This window comes from Glycine soja, chromosome 20 (genome assembly GCF_004193775.1).
Source record: "Glycine soja cultivar W05 chromosome 20, ASM419377v2, whole genome shotgun sequence".
NCBI lineage: Eukaryota > Viridiplantae > Streptophyta > Magnoliopsida > Fabales > Fabaceae > Glycine > Glycine soja.
In genome coordinates this window covers 42,995,096-43,009,544 of record NC_041021.1, presented here as the reverse complement: position 1 = coordinate 43,009,544, position 14,449 = coordinate 42,995,096, and the positions used below count along the sequence as shown (strand labels likewise).

Here is a 14,449-nt window from a genome sequence, read left to right as displayed (position 1 = left end):
CAACTGTTATTTCATCTCTTTCCCAATCATCATTCTCTTGTTCTTTCCCTTATTTTTAACTTAAACCTTTTTTTTTTCTCGTGGGGGACGGGTAGGAATTTGAACTGAAACAACTTTCTAATCATTACTGGCCTTTTGTAATCAAGCAGACATTAAGACCAAAAAGCAAGTTGGATCAAAATAATATTGACATACCACAAATTCTAATGGAAAATAAATCAATAAGCTGGGGCAAAATGTCATGAATACAGAGAAATTTTTAGTCCTTTCTCCAAAGTTAATATCCAATTTCAAGCTCTAGATTTAATAGCAACTATAATAAAATCCAAATTATATCTTTCTTTGTTTGAAAATAGTTACATTTCTATTCATTTTCAATCTACCTGTTAATTACCCGTATTTAAAGATAGAAATTAAGAAAAGTAATCTTACAAAGTAAATAATTCTGCTATAAAATTATATGTAATTTGTAATATAATCAAATTTTAGTGTTTATTTCATTGCTATAATAGATTTGTAATTCCTTTTGAACTATTGAATAACTATTTAAAAAGTGTAGTATAAGATGTTAGCAAAACTTGTTTCAACAACCATAAAGTTAAATTTTACCTTTTGAGTTAAATTTTTAATCGGTATAATTTTTTCATATAATTTATTAACTTTTTTTAACATTTTTTCTTCTCAACTAAATAAGTAAAGAATTTTGTTTTTTTTTTTTTTCTTTTATTATTTTTGTCCACTTCAACAACATTTTTACTACACTATTATCTTTTCGGTTATTTTTTCCCCATTTCTATTTCTCTTATAATTTTATCCTTTCTATTCCTTTTCCTTTCATTTTCATTTTATTTTACTTATTCAAATAGAGCATCAAGTTATAAGTATACATTTGCCACATGGGCTGCTCAAATATAAAATTATTTCGAAGTTTCGAATACGCATGTATTGGTGCGTACTAAAGTATTTTCAATCGACAATCAAACATTATCTTTTAAGTTAAAAGATTATTAAAGTGAATTTTATCTTTTTTAATACTAACCAACATATCTAGGAGGCTTAATTATATATCATTTGACATTTTTACTAACATATGGATTAAGTCTTACGCTTTAAGATTATTCTAAAAAACGTATCACTATCACCCTTCTCTATTAAGCCGAAACTTTTTAATTTTACATATACGGGTGGTAACTCAAATCATAAAAGCATCAAATTTTTTATTTAAAATATTAGCAACGTGCCAACTATCCCCTATTTACCTAGATACCCCGTTGTTTGAACGTGTAAGGTGTAGTGCCACGTTCCTTATTAACTTTTTTTCTGGCTAAAGACTATATTCCATAATTTGATTCCTCTAAAAGACAATTAACCAACCAAATTCATTGTATTTTATTTTATTTTCATCAGACCCACCCAAAATAAGCTATCATAAAATAATTAGTATCATTTTTTAAAAATAATTAAGAATACAACTCTTTTCATATATTTGTAGATATAATTTCACGTTGGTCTTTTATCATCATCGAAATTCAAGTTTCATTCTTTCATTTTTTTTTATAAATTTGATCCTCTATTATTTTTGATTATTTTAATCTTTTAGTTAATTTGATATTCAATATTTAATATTTAGCAATGTAGTACAATATCACGTTAGTTTATATGTTAAAATTGCAAAATCAAATTATAAAAAAAATTCCAATATATTTTTTACATCTAAAATGTGTTTTGGGCAGGTCTCAGGTGGCTAGTAAAGACCCACCCAACCTAAAATATTATTACATAAGTTTAAATCATAAACAATTTCATCTAATTATTTAATTAGTTTTTAGACAAATCTTTTCGTTATAAAAAAAGATTTTTTTAAAAAAATTATTTACCAAACAAAGAAAGTAAAATTATATATGAATTTGAATTTTTAACGTTAATTTCTATATTTTTGTAAAAAAAACGTTAATTTCTATATTTGGTAGGCAATTCTCATTGACATTATATTGGATCTTTAACTATTTGTATAATAGTATCAATCCATGTTGACATTATATTTTCATTAATTATAAGATAAACTAAAATTACAATTAAACTTGTATTATTAGTCTCTGTCAAGGCTGTACTCGTCTTTTTCTCAAATTAAAATTGTTAAAACTAATCACTAGTACTTTTTTAAAGGCCGTCTGTAAATCTGTAATAATTTGGACGGGTTAAAACGTGGTAAGTGGCAATTAGTATTATAAGAATTACTACTAATTATTATTATGAAGAATCTAAGTAATCATCAGTTGTGAACACTGATTGAGACGGAGACCCCTTCTTTCACTCTTTCTCTCTCCTTCTCTACGCGATCTCTTTCACTTACTTTTAATTGCGAATATTTTCACCACAAATCACTTCAAAATCCTTCTCTGCTTGTCGCATTTTGAGTCTCTGTGGGTCTTTTGGGGCTCTCTCTCTCGCCGAGCTCCGCACTCTTCAGGGAATTTCCTCACTCAGATTCCAGCTGAAAATTGCGCAGTGAGTTCACTTCAAATTCAGAGATGATTAATTGAAGTAAGTCTCCGCCTCTTTCGCCATTTTAGGGTATCCTTTTGCTGATTTCACTCGATGATCAAACAAGTTGGTTGATTTAGCCGTTTCCTTTGCTCAATCATGTGCCAGTGGATCTTTGTTTTCAGGTGCATGTTTTTAACAATGGATTGGTAGTGCATCTTGGGATCCTGGAAATTTTGGTAGAATTAGAGGGAGGGAATTTGTTAGTTTGATTCTTTGTTCTTATTTTTTTTCTGGGTATGTGGGGGAATCTGAGTATGGAGACACACAAAAAAGTTATCATCATTGGTAGGTTAGTTTTGATTGAGAGCTGGGTGTCAGTAGTTTTGACTATCTTGGTACAAATTTTGATGGTCAAAATAATTCCATTTAATTTCATCTTTGATCCCCCTTTCTTTTGGTGAGACTCTTGAGTTAGGATATATGAATTTTGCTTTAAAGTTGGAAAATAAGGAAATTTGAGCTGATGAAAAGCATCGAATGATCCTGCCTCTAAAGTTGTTCAATCTTTGGGAGTTTTATAATATACATCTACATGCAAGACATGTATAAGTAACGACTAATGATGTCATGTTGTATTTATTTATTTATTTCCAATAGTTTGGGGTTGGTGTTTTAACTACATGGCTTATATGCTTTATTGAGATTTGAGTTTGGAAACTGGGGACCAAGTATTAGCTGATGAAAGGGAGTTGTTTAATCTTCAATGCTTAGTTTATACTTTGTCATGTCAGATCAGATGTGTGGGCGTGCCATAATTTATTGACTTTCATTACTAGTCAGAAGCTGTTGTATAAACTAAGAATCATGAATTGTTAGCTTCTTCTATCAATTTGAACTATCTTGTGATAGACTTACTGATTGAGAATTGATATGTATGCATGTATTGAAGAATTTGGATACAATATATACATTTATTATGACTTAAAAAGTATATTCATATTTTACTGATTGGAAGTACATGTTTTTCTCTGCTGCAGGTTTTTTGCAATAATAGTTCAATAACTGATTCCTGTCTCTAATTCTGAAGTTATTACTTTTAAAGGTTTAATGGCCGTGTCATGACTTTTGTAACTTTGCCTACTGAAGTGAAATGATAGATTTTTTGAACTCTTACTGGGATCCTTCTAAGAAACTTGCGTGCCACATCTCAATTTATAAAATACAAATATGCTTACATGGTGGGGAAAATCATCATCAAAAGAAACCAAGAAGAAAGCAAATAAGGAAAGTTTCTTCGACACACTGCACCGAAAACTTAGAATTTCATCCAAAGGTAAAGTAAGCATTAGATCTGGAGGATCACGTAGACATTGCAATGACACAATTTCAGAGAAGGGAGATCATTCTCCATGTGGATCAAGATCGCCTTCACCTTCCAAAGTGGCAAGGTGTCAAAGTTTTATTGATAGGCCTCATGCTCAGCCACTTCCACTTCCTGGTCTGCATCCTTCAAGTGTAGGCCGAGTAGATTCTGAAATTAGCATATCATCAAAATCAAGATTGGAAAAAGTCTCCAAGCCATTATCGTTTCTTACGCTTCCAACACCTGGATGCATACGTTGTAGGCCAAACCCTGCAGATTTGGATGGAGATATGGTCACTGCTTCAGTCTTTAGTGATTGCTCTGCTGACAGTGATGAGCCAGCAGACTCACACAATCGTAGTCCTCTAGCAATTGACTGTGAGACTGGGACTAGAACTGCTGCTGGCAGTCCTTCCAGGTAGCTTCCTCAAACTATAACGTGCTTCCAGATTGTGATTGAATATATTAGAAATATATATATTTTCTCCTTTACTAAAAAGTTGCCTTCTTTCTGAAGCTTAATGCTCAAGGATCAACCACCTGCTGTTTCCCAACTGAATTCAACGGGAGTAAAGAAACCAGGAAATATTCTAAGTAATCATATGTCTTCTACTTCCCCAAAACGTAGGCCTTTACGCAACCATGTTCCAAATCTTCAGGTTCCTCCTCATGGTGCCTTCTATAGTGCTCCTGATAGTTCCTTGTCAAGTCCATCAAGAAGTCCATTGAGGGCATTTGGCACAGATCAGGTGTTGAATTCTGCTTTTTTGGCTGGAAAGCCATATCCAGAGATCAATTTTGTTGGGTCTGGGCATTGCTCTAGTCCAGGTTCAGGTCACAATTCTGGGCACAATTCAATGGGAGGGGACATGTCAGGACCGTTACTTTGGCAACCAAGCAGGGGTAGCCCTGAGTATTCTCCAGTACCTAGTCCCAGAATGACTAGCCCTGGTCCAAGCTCTAGAATTCAGAGTGGAGCAGTCACACCTATTCATCCCAAAGCCGGGGGAACACCCACAGAATCACAGACTCATCGATTGCCTCTTCCTCCTTTGTCAGTTTCTAATTCCTCACTGTTCTCTCATTCAAATTCTGCAGCAACATCTCCATCTATGCCAAGAAGTCCAGCTAGAGCAGATAATCCAAACTCTGGCTCACGTTGGAAGAAAGGGAAGCTGCTTGGCAGCGGCTCATTTGGACATGTCTATCTTGGCTTCAATAGGTATGTATTTTAGTTAAAATGTTCTTAATTTCACATTTATTCCTTTTTTTAATCTATCATTTCTACATATGGATCTTAATAAGAATTGCTTTGTTTAAAATGTTTGTCTCTTTTAGTGAAAGAGGCGAAATGTGTGCAGTGAAGGAGGTTACCCTGTTTTCAGATGATCCCAAGTCTATGGAAAGTGCGAAGCAATTTATGCAGGTAAATTGATTCCTTACTAATCTAGTAAATTTCATGCAGGTAAATAATTCATTTTCTTTAGGTGCAATTTATAGTTTTCTGGTTCTGATTTAAATTTGACATTACTTTGAAAATCTAACTACAAAATTACTGGCAGGAAATTCATTTATTAAGCCGTTTACAGCATCCAAATATTGTCCAGTATTATGGTTCTGAAACAGTAAGTTCTCTCCTTCACTTCCTGTTTACAAAACCATACTGACAGTACATGTTAGCATTCAGATTCTGATGTTTTCCCTCATGTGAGTGATGATGAGTTATTGTGAGTTTTGTTCTAGTGTCTGGACTGTCATTTCTAGTGTGTATGCATTATATTCTAGATTTCTAGTTACTGTATATTTGTTTCTGGTGGTTTATCTGATAACATAGAAGTGGGAATTTCTCAACGGTATTTGTTATTGTGGTTCCTTATAGAGGCTTCTAAATCACCCCTTGAACAGGTCGATAACAAGCTTTACATATACCTTGAGTATGTATCTGGAGGCTCCATACATAAACTTCTTCGAGAATATGGGCAATTTGGTGAACTAGTTATTCGTAGTTATACTCAACAAATTTTGTCAGGGCTTGCTTATTTGCATGCTAAAAATACTCTCCATAGGTAAACTAAATCATCTATTCATGATTTCAATGTTTAAAACTTTAAGTTGTTGCTAAGTTCTGATGCAGTGATGTCTATATCTGAAATTGCATTTATTTGTGAAGGGATATCAAAGGAGCAAATATACTGGTAGATCCAACTGGTCGGGTCAAGTTGGCAGACTTTGGCATGGCAAAACATGTAAGCTTAGAGATAATAACTATTCAGTATTCACTGTATCTGCATTTAGGCTAAATGAGTTAGATATGAACATTGGATTGGGATGCCTAGTGAAATTATGAATCTGTTGGACTCCAAAAATAAACACATTGATTTCTGAATAAATTATAGAAATAACCTAGTTTTTAGGCTAGATTTGAGTACAATCATAAACAAACACTGGGTTTCCCCCTAACACAATGTTTCTGTTAGGATCTAATTGCATGATATGATGAGACTTGGGTTCCACATTAGAAGTATGGGATTTTAGGGTGGGGTTTATAAGGCCTTGAGCTTTCCAACTCAACAGCTAGGTTTTTTTATATAATTCTCCCAAGGTTCTTATCAATTGGTATTATAGCTTTAAAATGTTATAAGGTACGAAGATGGAACTTGTTTCCCCCCCAAAATATGCAGAGAAAACATAGGAACGAATAACAGGAGCAGAAAAAGAAGTCAAATTAATATTGAAGTAGGATGCTGAATAAACCAGAATACAGAACCTAAAGAAATAAATTTCCCAATAAGACTAGAACCTTCTCTGAATCTCCTTTGTGGACTACCGACCTCCTGTCTGGGTGATGGTATGATTTCCATGTAGACCACATTCCATACTGTAAAGAACTTTCAAGTCCCTGCTTATACTAGTTAACACATGACACTGCAATTCAGAGACAGACACCATCAACAAAGGCATTGGATTCTTCTGTTTCTATTGAAGTCATTTTGAGATTGCATCTGGTTATTGATTTTCTAATTCTAAATGATTTAATGAATCCAAAGGTTGCATAATTTGTCCTGCTTGCCCTACTTATACCTTCATAAACTATACCTTACATAATTTGCAGATAACAGGGCAATCGTGCCCATTGTCATTCAAGGGAACACCTTACTGGATGGCTCCTGAGGTTCTAATATTTTCTTTAAACCTTTTTTCTTTTATATTTTGATTGTGTCTTAGATCTGTGGCTCAGTATCATTGCTATCTGATGATTCAGGTTATAAAAAATTCTAATGGATGCAACCTTGCGGTGGATATATGGAGTCTTGGATGCACAGTTTTGGAAATGGCTACAACCAAACCTCCTTGGTTTCAGTATGAAGGGGTTAGTAACTTATGTCAATATATCAGAGCTTACATTAATTTCTTTTATCCTTTGCTTTGATATGTATTTGAAGTATTTAATATGTACAAAGTGCTGATGATAATTTTTATTATAAACATGACACCCTTGTAATTTATTTCTTCTTATGGGTTGATGTATTTGCATGCTATCATAACAGGTTGCTGCCATGTTCAAGATTGGTAATAGCAAGGAACTCCCAACCATCCCTGATCATCTCTCAAATGAAGGAAAAGATTTTGTTAGGAAATGTCTTCAGCGTAACCCACATGATCGCCCTTCAGCCAGTGAATTGTTGGACCACCCCTTTGTAAAAAATGCTGCACCTTTGGAAAGACCTATTCCGGCTCCTGAAGCTTTGGACCCTGTTTCTGGGATTACACAGGGAGCAAAAGCTCTGGTATGTAAAATATTTTCTAACATATTTTTTAAAGCTCAATTTTATTTTGTATCATGTCCACGTTAGCATTAGAGGGTAGCTTGTTTGTCTTTCATTGCATGTATGCTGCTTAAGTATCAAATTATCCCACTGCCTCATTTGTCTAAAACATGATGGAACAAAATAGGAAGCATCTGCTCTGCCTTGTGAAACTGTGATGTGAATTTTTTGTTCTTCATGCTTTCACGTTCCTCATGATTGATTTAAATGTTTTTGGTGTGTATATTGTATAGGCTATTCATGCTCTTGGCAATACACACGTATAATTTTTTATTTTTTATTCTGAGTCCAGCATATTGGGTATTTTCAGGATCTATATCCTTACTCCCTTTTCCATGTATGTGATAGGACTGGATCATAACATGGAAAAGAAATGGAATGTTTATTGACAGAAACCTGTCTCTAGATACTCCTGGTGTTTGAGAGACCTGGGCTAAGTGGGCTATCCCTCTCAATTTCATTCCCAAAACCAAAGATCCTGCTCCCATTCTCCCCTTTTCTCCTAGTTATTATACTCTCTTCACCTTTCATTTATGGATCTAACCCACTGATTGGCAGTCCAGCTATCAGACTATCTAACTCCGGTTGTCTATTCATGACAGTTACTAGCTGTTATTTCTGTTACTAACTGATTCAAGCCTCACTGAGGTTTCTAACAGTATGTTGCCATGGAAATTATTCTGCATATGAGGCAGCATGAATGGTGCAGAAGGGAAAGGCAGGCACAGTAGCTAGAGACATAATATGAGTTAAAAGATAATCGAACAACAGTTGGAACAAAATAAAGGTTCTAGGGTTTATAAATTGAATTCTGTTTCTGTCAGATCAGGCTAGAATTTTATGTTAAAGACTTAGAGTTGTTGCATTGTGGTAATGGTTATTTTTAACAGTAACATAAATTTTGTTTAGCTTCTACATCTCTATATGAAAGCAGGCTCTACAGTGTATCTGGTTTAAGTCTTTTCATGAACTAGCTTTCAAATGTAATATCATATCTAAATTTTGTTGCATCAATGGAACCATTTATAGTTGCTTCTCATTTTATTTCTCCTTCTGCATCCTCTTGTTATTATAATAATATCATGCATCTTTGATCAATTTTCAGGCTATTGGACAAGGAAAGAATCTTTCTAGCTTGGATTCAGATAGACTTTCTGTTCATTCTTCTAGATTTTTGAAAACTAATCCTCATGAAAGGTCTTTAATCCCTCTCTCACACTCACTCACACACACACACACACGGAAACATGCATGCAAGACTGCTGACTTAGTCAATGGTAATCTGACATTATGTTATTAATCTCCAGTGAAATCCATATTCCAAGGAATATATCTTGCCCTGTTTCTCCCATCGGAAGCCCACTTTTGAGGTCAAGATCACCACAGCACAGGAATGGGAAAATGTCTCCTTCTCCTATATCTAGCCCTCGGACTGCTTCTGGGGCATCTACACCTCTTGCTGGTGGCAGTGGTGCCATTCCATTTGGTAATCACTCTAAACAGTCCATTTACTTTCAAGAGGGTTTTGGAAGCATTCCCAAGTCCTCAAATGGTGTCTACATGAATGGCCATTCTCATCACGACTCGAATGTTGACATTTTTCGAGGAATGCAAATGGGGTCTCACATTTCACCAGAACTGGTTTCCAGTGAAAATGATGTTTTGGTTAAGCAGTTTGCAAGGCATCCTCATGCAGAGCCATATGATTTTCAGTCGGTCTTGGCAGATCGTGTTGGCCGGCAGCTGCTGGGGGAACATGTTAAGATTAACCCATCCATTGATCTCAGTCCTAACTCGTCTTTGCTTAGCCGGCCAAACGGTTTATGACATCAAGATTTTTCCTAAATTTTCTCATAATACCTTTGGTTAGCAGATCTGTTCATTGTTCTATTTGCAAGAATATAACTATACAATAAGGAGCCAAAGCACAAGAGAATCAATGTAAATAAATTTGTATCCAAGAATAGGCTACATGGGGCACAAAAGTGCATTTTGCATGGCTTCGGCTCGGGCTGATGGAGTTCATTCGTGCCACAGCATTAAACATTCTGACAATTTGTCCATATCAAGCAATCAACTCATACAAATGCTCACTTGTTCGAAGAGGAACTTCTTGTTGTATGTAACATATTTAAAGCATCAACGCATGAGAGGTTTCTCTCCTGCACTTAAGATACTAGAAATGACAGTTTATGCAATGACAAATGCATCTTCTAGAATTGGAACACCATATAGATGCCAGAGAAAGGGTTAAATTGATACAAAACTTAACTTGCAGACTTTTTTTTGGGAGGTTAGACATTGCTGTACGGTAGATGGGAAACTGTATTGTGATCATGCATTTATGGATGGGGAAGTCAAGGTTTTTAGAGAGTCCATGCATGATGCATGTTATGTTTAATTGTGGGAGATGAAGTATTATTGTCATTGTATAGTCTACTACTGGATTTGTTCTGTACATTATTATTCAACAGTAAAATGGAAGAAATCTAAAAATCTTATGATCCTCATCGGATTATACAGGGCTTTGGAACAAATCTGGTTGGATGAGAAAAATTGGATGCTTTGAAAGCACCACTGAATATATATTACTGGCCATCACGATCCCGTTTTGATTACATTCTTAACATTTTAGTTGAAGTACTTATAAAAAAAATATAGTATTATATATTAAGCCATTAAGGTTACATGTATATAATGGCTTTGAACAAGATGGGTACTTAATTTTGACTGAGATAAAAAAAATAGTTTTATTAAATTTTTTCCAAATTTGAAATAAAAAATTAGTTAATTTTAATTTAGTCATTAATTGATAATCGAAGTGAATATTAATGCTTAAAAGAGATCCTCTAAAAATGAAGGGTGACTAACATGATTCAACTTCCCAGTCAAAAGTGGTTGAAAGAAAAGTAACTGAAAGTAAAATGTACCAAGAAGGTTAACAAATATGGTATGAAGTGAGCAAGGGAGGAAACATAAAAGTATTAAATAAATTTATTTCCTCCCATACGAGCCATGAAAGTGGATAAATATAAGTGAAGGATTTATTTATTTATTTTTGTTTAATTTTAAAAAATTAAAACATTAAAGTATTAAATAAATTTATGTTAAGAAAAATAATATAGTAAAATTTTTAATTTTTTAAGTTAAAATTAATTTATTAATTAGTGTAAAAGTTTTTTTTATATATATTTTTATTTTATTTTCACTCAGTCTTCTACATGACCTTTAAAACAAGGAAAGACCATTCTCATTTAAAACAACTTCCCATGAAATTAAAGTCATCCATCAATTAAGGTGAAGAGTAGCTTAAGAAATACTACTGTACTGGTTTTATTTTCTAAATGAATTGAAAAAATAAATAAAGTTAACTAACTGTCTGAAATAAGTTTCTTTTTTCTGATAGAGGTAGTAAGGGTAGTAAGACTTAAAAAAAAAATCATTTATTACAATTTTTTCATTATTTAAGTCACGTAACTACAGTAATTTATAGGATAGAAAATTCATATTAAAGAATTGTAGAGTGCAATAAACGGTTTGATGATTCCATAAAAGGAGACTTGAGAAGAAAGAAACGACGGTCGGGGCAGTTGTGTCATGTCAAGTGCGTGTGTGTGAGTGAGACATTTTTGAATTTCCTTTGAATGTCTTCGTCTTAGGGTTTGCACTTCTCCATAGTCAACTCTGTTTCTGTTTCTGCGATTCATTCATTCGGTGCTCGAATTAACGATACTAATGTTTATGTTATGCTTCCATTTCCATAAAGAAAATGAATCACCTCCTTTCTTCACCACTTTCAACATTCATTATTATTATCTTTTTCCATAATAATTAGATACTGTATTATTTTAATTTTGTCTTCCTTGTTTGTAACATTTTTTGGGATGTGTAATTTTTTTCTTCTTTCTGTTTTGCCAAACAGTGAGAGTTAAGAATGGGACGTAAGAGGAAGAATCGATCAAACAGTGCCACAGGTATACACATTTTATCTATCTACTTGCTTTAGACTCAACAACAGTAGTGGTAGCTTCAGTTACTTGCTTGAAGCATGAGTTAGCTGTACTTATACATGTTTCAGATTCAGAACCTATACCTGTCCTGTACCAATACCAGTACCTATACCTTCGTTACTTTAATATTTCCATTATGAGTGTGTACTCTACTGGTATAAATTCAGACTTCAGAACTTATGTTAGTTAAGCTTGACTCTACCCTAGTACATTAACGTGACCATTTGTGCTTCTCTGTATCAACAGCTGGTAGCATCCCTGAAGCCGCTCCAAGTGAGGCAATTGAACCTTCTAGCAGTGGTAGTTGTGACAAAACCTCCTTCCTTTAATGTGCCTGTTTCGAAATCCTTTTTGGCTAATAAATTCTCTAATGTTTGATTTCTTCTAACTTGTAATCCTTAATTGCAAGACTAAATTTGTGCTAGTGTGCCTTGATTCTATGACATAAATGAGAGTCACATGATCAATTTTTTTGGGTACAATGATGGCTTGATGAGGGCAGAACTAGGAAATTTTAGGCATGCTTGCTCACATTGAGTATTAAGATTTTCATAGAGGAGGCAGATTTCATCTATTTGAAGGGACTTATTTGAAAATTTTTGCATAGTATTCAAGGAAAAGAAAATGTTTGCGTGTGTGGTTGCAGCCCCACCCTTCTATGTAGTTCCATCCCGGGGCACTGAGCTTTGATCCTAACAGATGCTGCAAACTGCTAAAACCCCACAGTTCTAGGCTCTAGCCAAATCCTAGTGATTTGATCATGTATTATTCAATTAGCTATCAGGGGCTCTGAAAATAGGGTACCTGTGCCATTGGATACTTCCAACAGTCAAGAAGTAAAGAAGGCTGTGGACAAAAAATCCCTGTCTATGCTGAACAAGCTATATTACTTTTGTACTCGTCGACCAAAGGCACATGAGGAATTGAGGTACAAAGCTTAGGTATCTTAGTATTTTGATGTTGCATTTGTTGTCTTACTGATGTTGAAAATCATATATTCAAATCCCAGTGTCTTGGTTAGCATGTTTGGCGTTTACTTAAACCGCAAGGATGGCTATACCATGAAACCAAAAGGATGGGTCAATGATATGGTCGGTATCAAAAATGCATAAGGCTTAATTTAAGCTACTAGTTATTTGTGATATAACTCTGAAAAAGTATATGTAATGTTCAGGTGATTTTAGCTGCTGGAAAGATAATGATGGAAGAGGAGAAGGCAACAAATGGGGTTGTCACTCGTCATATGTTTAGCCCACAATTTGTGGTGAGTATTTAAGTATAATGTTTATAAACAAAAGAGCTGTTGAAGGATGAGGACCCATGCTATTGACATTTATGGTAGTGCTATTGTTTTTCCAGATATGTTTAGTCAGCATAACACTCTCATGTCAGTCAGTGATGTTTCTGTGTAGAATAAGGTGATATGCGATTTAAATCAATCTAATGAAGATAGCTACAAGCCTTGGTGTATTGAGGATGTATCTCTATTCATCTTGCCGAGTAAACTGGGTTATGATATTAATCAGTGCAAATTGGTAAGTATGGTGCCACCTTATATGCCTTTTGTTTTGAATGAAAATTATTATGGTTTGTAAACAACCTCTGGGTTTGGTGGTATGCAATGTCTTTCAGGTAAATAATTTGTCCTTTTTTCAGATTTTTGCACCAACTTTGTTTGAGGAGCATTGGTCTTGTTATGCATTTGAGCCCAAGGACAAAATTTTGTATGTGTTAGATTCGATGCATGATAAATTCTCAACCAGAAAGAAGAACTTGGATGATGCAATGGTAGTATTGAACATTCCTTTTCCCTCGGGAAATATTTACATTAGCTTTATCAAACTTTTATCCCTAACTTTTCTGTCTGATCCAACCAATCAATGGTTTTTTTATGCAAAGAAACGTCGTTTTGAGGAGCTGCTGGTATTGATGAATCCTGGTTTGACCAAAGAGAATGCATCAATAACACTTCTTCGCGTTGATGTTCCTAGGCAGCAAAACATGTGAGTAATGTGTGTAGCTCTAATGTTCATTTATGTAGAAAACTAAATTCATTATTGGTGCTAATAATATATTTTTCTCATTGATGCTTTATATGTTTGATAGTCATGATTGTGGCATCTATGTGCTGAAATACATGGAAATTTGGGATGGATCAATAAAATGGCAAGACAAAACCATGCCTGATTATCAACGCGTGAGTATTGATTTGTCTTTTACTAAGCTACTGTGTGGAAGTGGGACTTACTTTTAAAAAAATTGCAGAAAGAAATCTTGAAGTTTCGGCAAAGCCTTATATGTGGATGGGTTCAACATCCTAAAAATGAGGTTAGAGAAGAGCTTTTGAAGGCTGCAGGACTATGGGGGAAATTATGCTGACTGACATTGACTATATCAAGTTAACACGTCTACTAAGAGATTTCGGTTATACATAGTTAATTTTTTAAAAAATGAAATACAGTTTTAATTCTTCATCTGGGGCACCCAAACTTAATATGAAAATGTAACACCTAGTTCACACTTTACTTGTATCTTGGGCATCCAAACTTTAATGCCCTGTGTACTCCAACACGAATATACTAGTTTCTATAAAGTTGTTACACATTTTTCTCAGCTGGTTTGTATGGGGTAAATATAATAACTTCCTTCCTATGCTTTTCTCACCATTTACTGTCTTTTGGGTTAGTTTACTGTGATTTGTAGGGGTCATTACTAATGCCCTCCTCTAAATATTACATCTCCTTTGTTGTTGTGTGTACCAG

At 34.3% G+C, this 14,449-nt stretch overlaps 2 protein-coding genes across 9 annotated transcripts; both read left to right on the top strand.

Moving 5' to 3' along the window:
- Nucleotides 1-2,279: 2,279 nt before the first annotated feature.
- Nucleotides 2,280-10,263, top strand: LOC114401522 (mitogen-activated protein kinase kinase kinase YODA-like). Of its 2 annotated transcripts, none has more exons than XM_028364041.1 (12): nt 2,280-2,544; nt 3,525-4,268; nt 4,368-5,072; nt 5,189-5,276; nt 5,413-5,475; nt 5,756-5,916; nt 6,021-6,096; nt 6,963-7,022; nt 7,113-7,220; nt 7,399-7,638; nt 8,783-8,874; nt 8,985-10,263. In XM_028364041.1, exons 2-12 carry the CDS (start codon nt 3,715-3,717, stop codon nt 9,502-9,504), a joined length of 2,667 nt encoding a protein of 888 aa, XP_028219842.1. In that variant the 5' UTR covers nt 2,280-2,544; nt 3,525-3,714; the 3' UTR covers nt 9,505-10,263. The 2 variants fall into 2 exon arrangements, with proteins under 2 accessions (XP_028219842.1, XP_028219843.1); XM_028364042.1 differs by lacking the exon at nt 2,280-2,544 and adding an exon at nt 2,554-2,669.
- A 918-nt stretch (nt 10,264-11,181) lies between these two features.
- Nucleotides 11,182-14,337, top strand: LOC114402591 (putative ubiquitin-like-specific protease 1B). 7 transcript variants are annotated; one of them, XM_028365228.1, is made up of 11 exons: nt 11,182-11,281; nt 11,600-11,651; nt 11,934-11,987; nt 12,465-12,615; nt 12,697-12,778; nt 12,862-12,951; nt 13,100-13,222; nt 13,344-13,475; nt 13,587-13,690; nt 13,794-13,884; nt 13,953-14,337. In XM_028365228.1, the coding sequence occupies exons 2-11, from the start codon at nt 11,612-11,614 to the stop codon at nt 14,064-14,066; spliced, it is 981 nt and encodes a 326-aa protein (XP_028221029.1). In that variant the 5' UTR covers nt 11,182-11,281; nt 11,600-11,611; the 3' UTR covers nt 14,067-14,337. The 7 variants fall into 7 exon arrangements, with proteins under 7 accessions (XP_028221029.1, XP_028221026.1, XP_028221028.1 ...); XM_028365225.1 differs by having other exon boundaries at nt 11,185-11,291; XM_028365227.1 differs by having other exon boundaries at nt 11,217-11,337.
- Nucleotides 14,338-14,449: the final 112 nt, after the last annotated feature.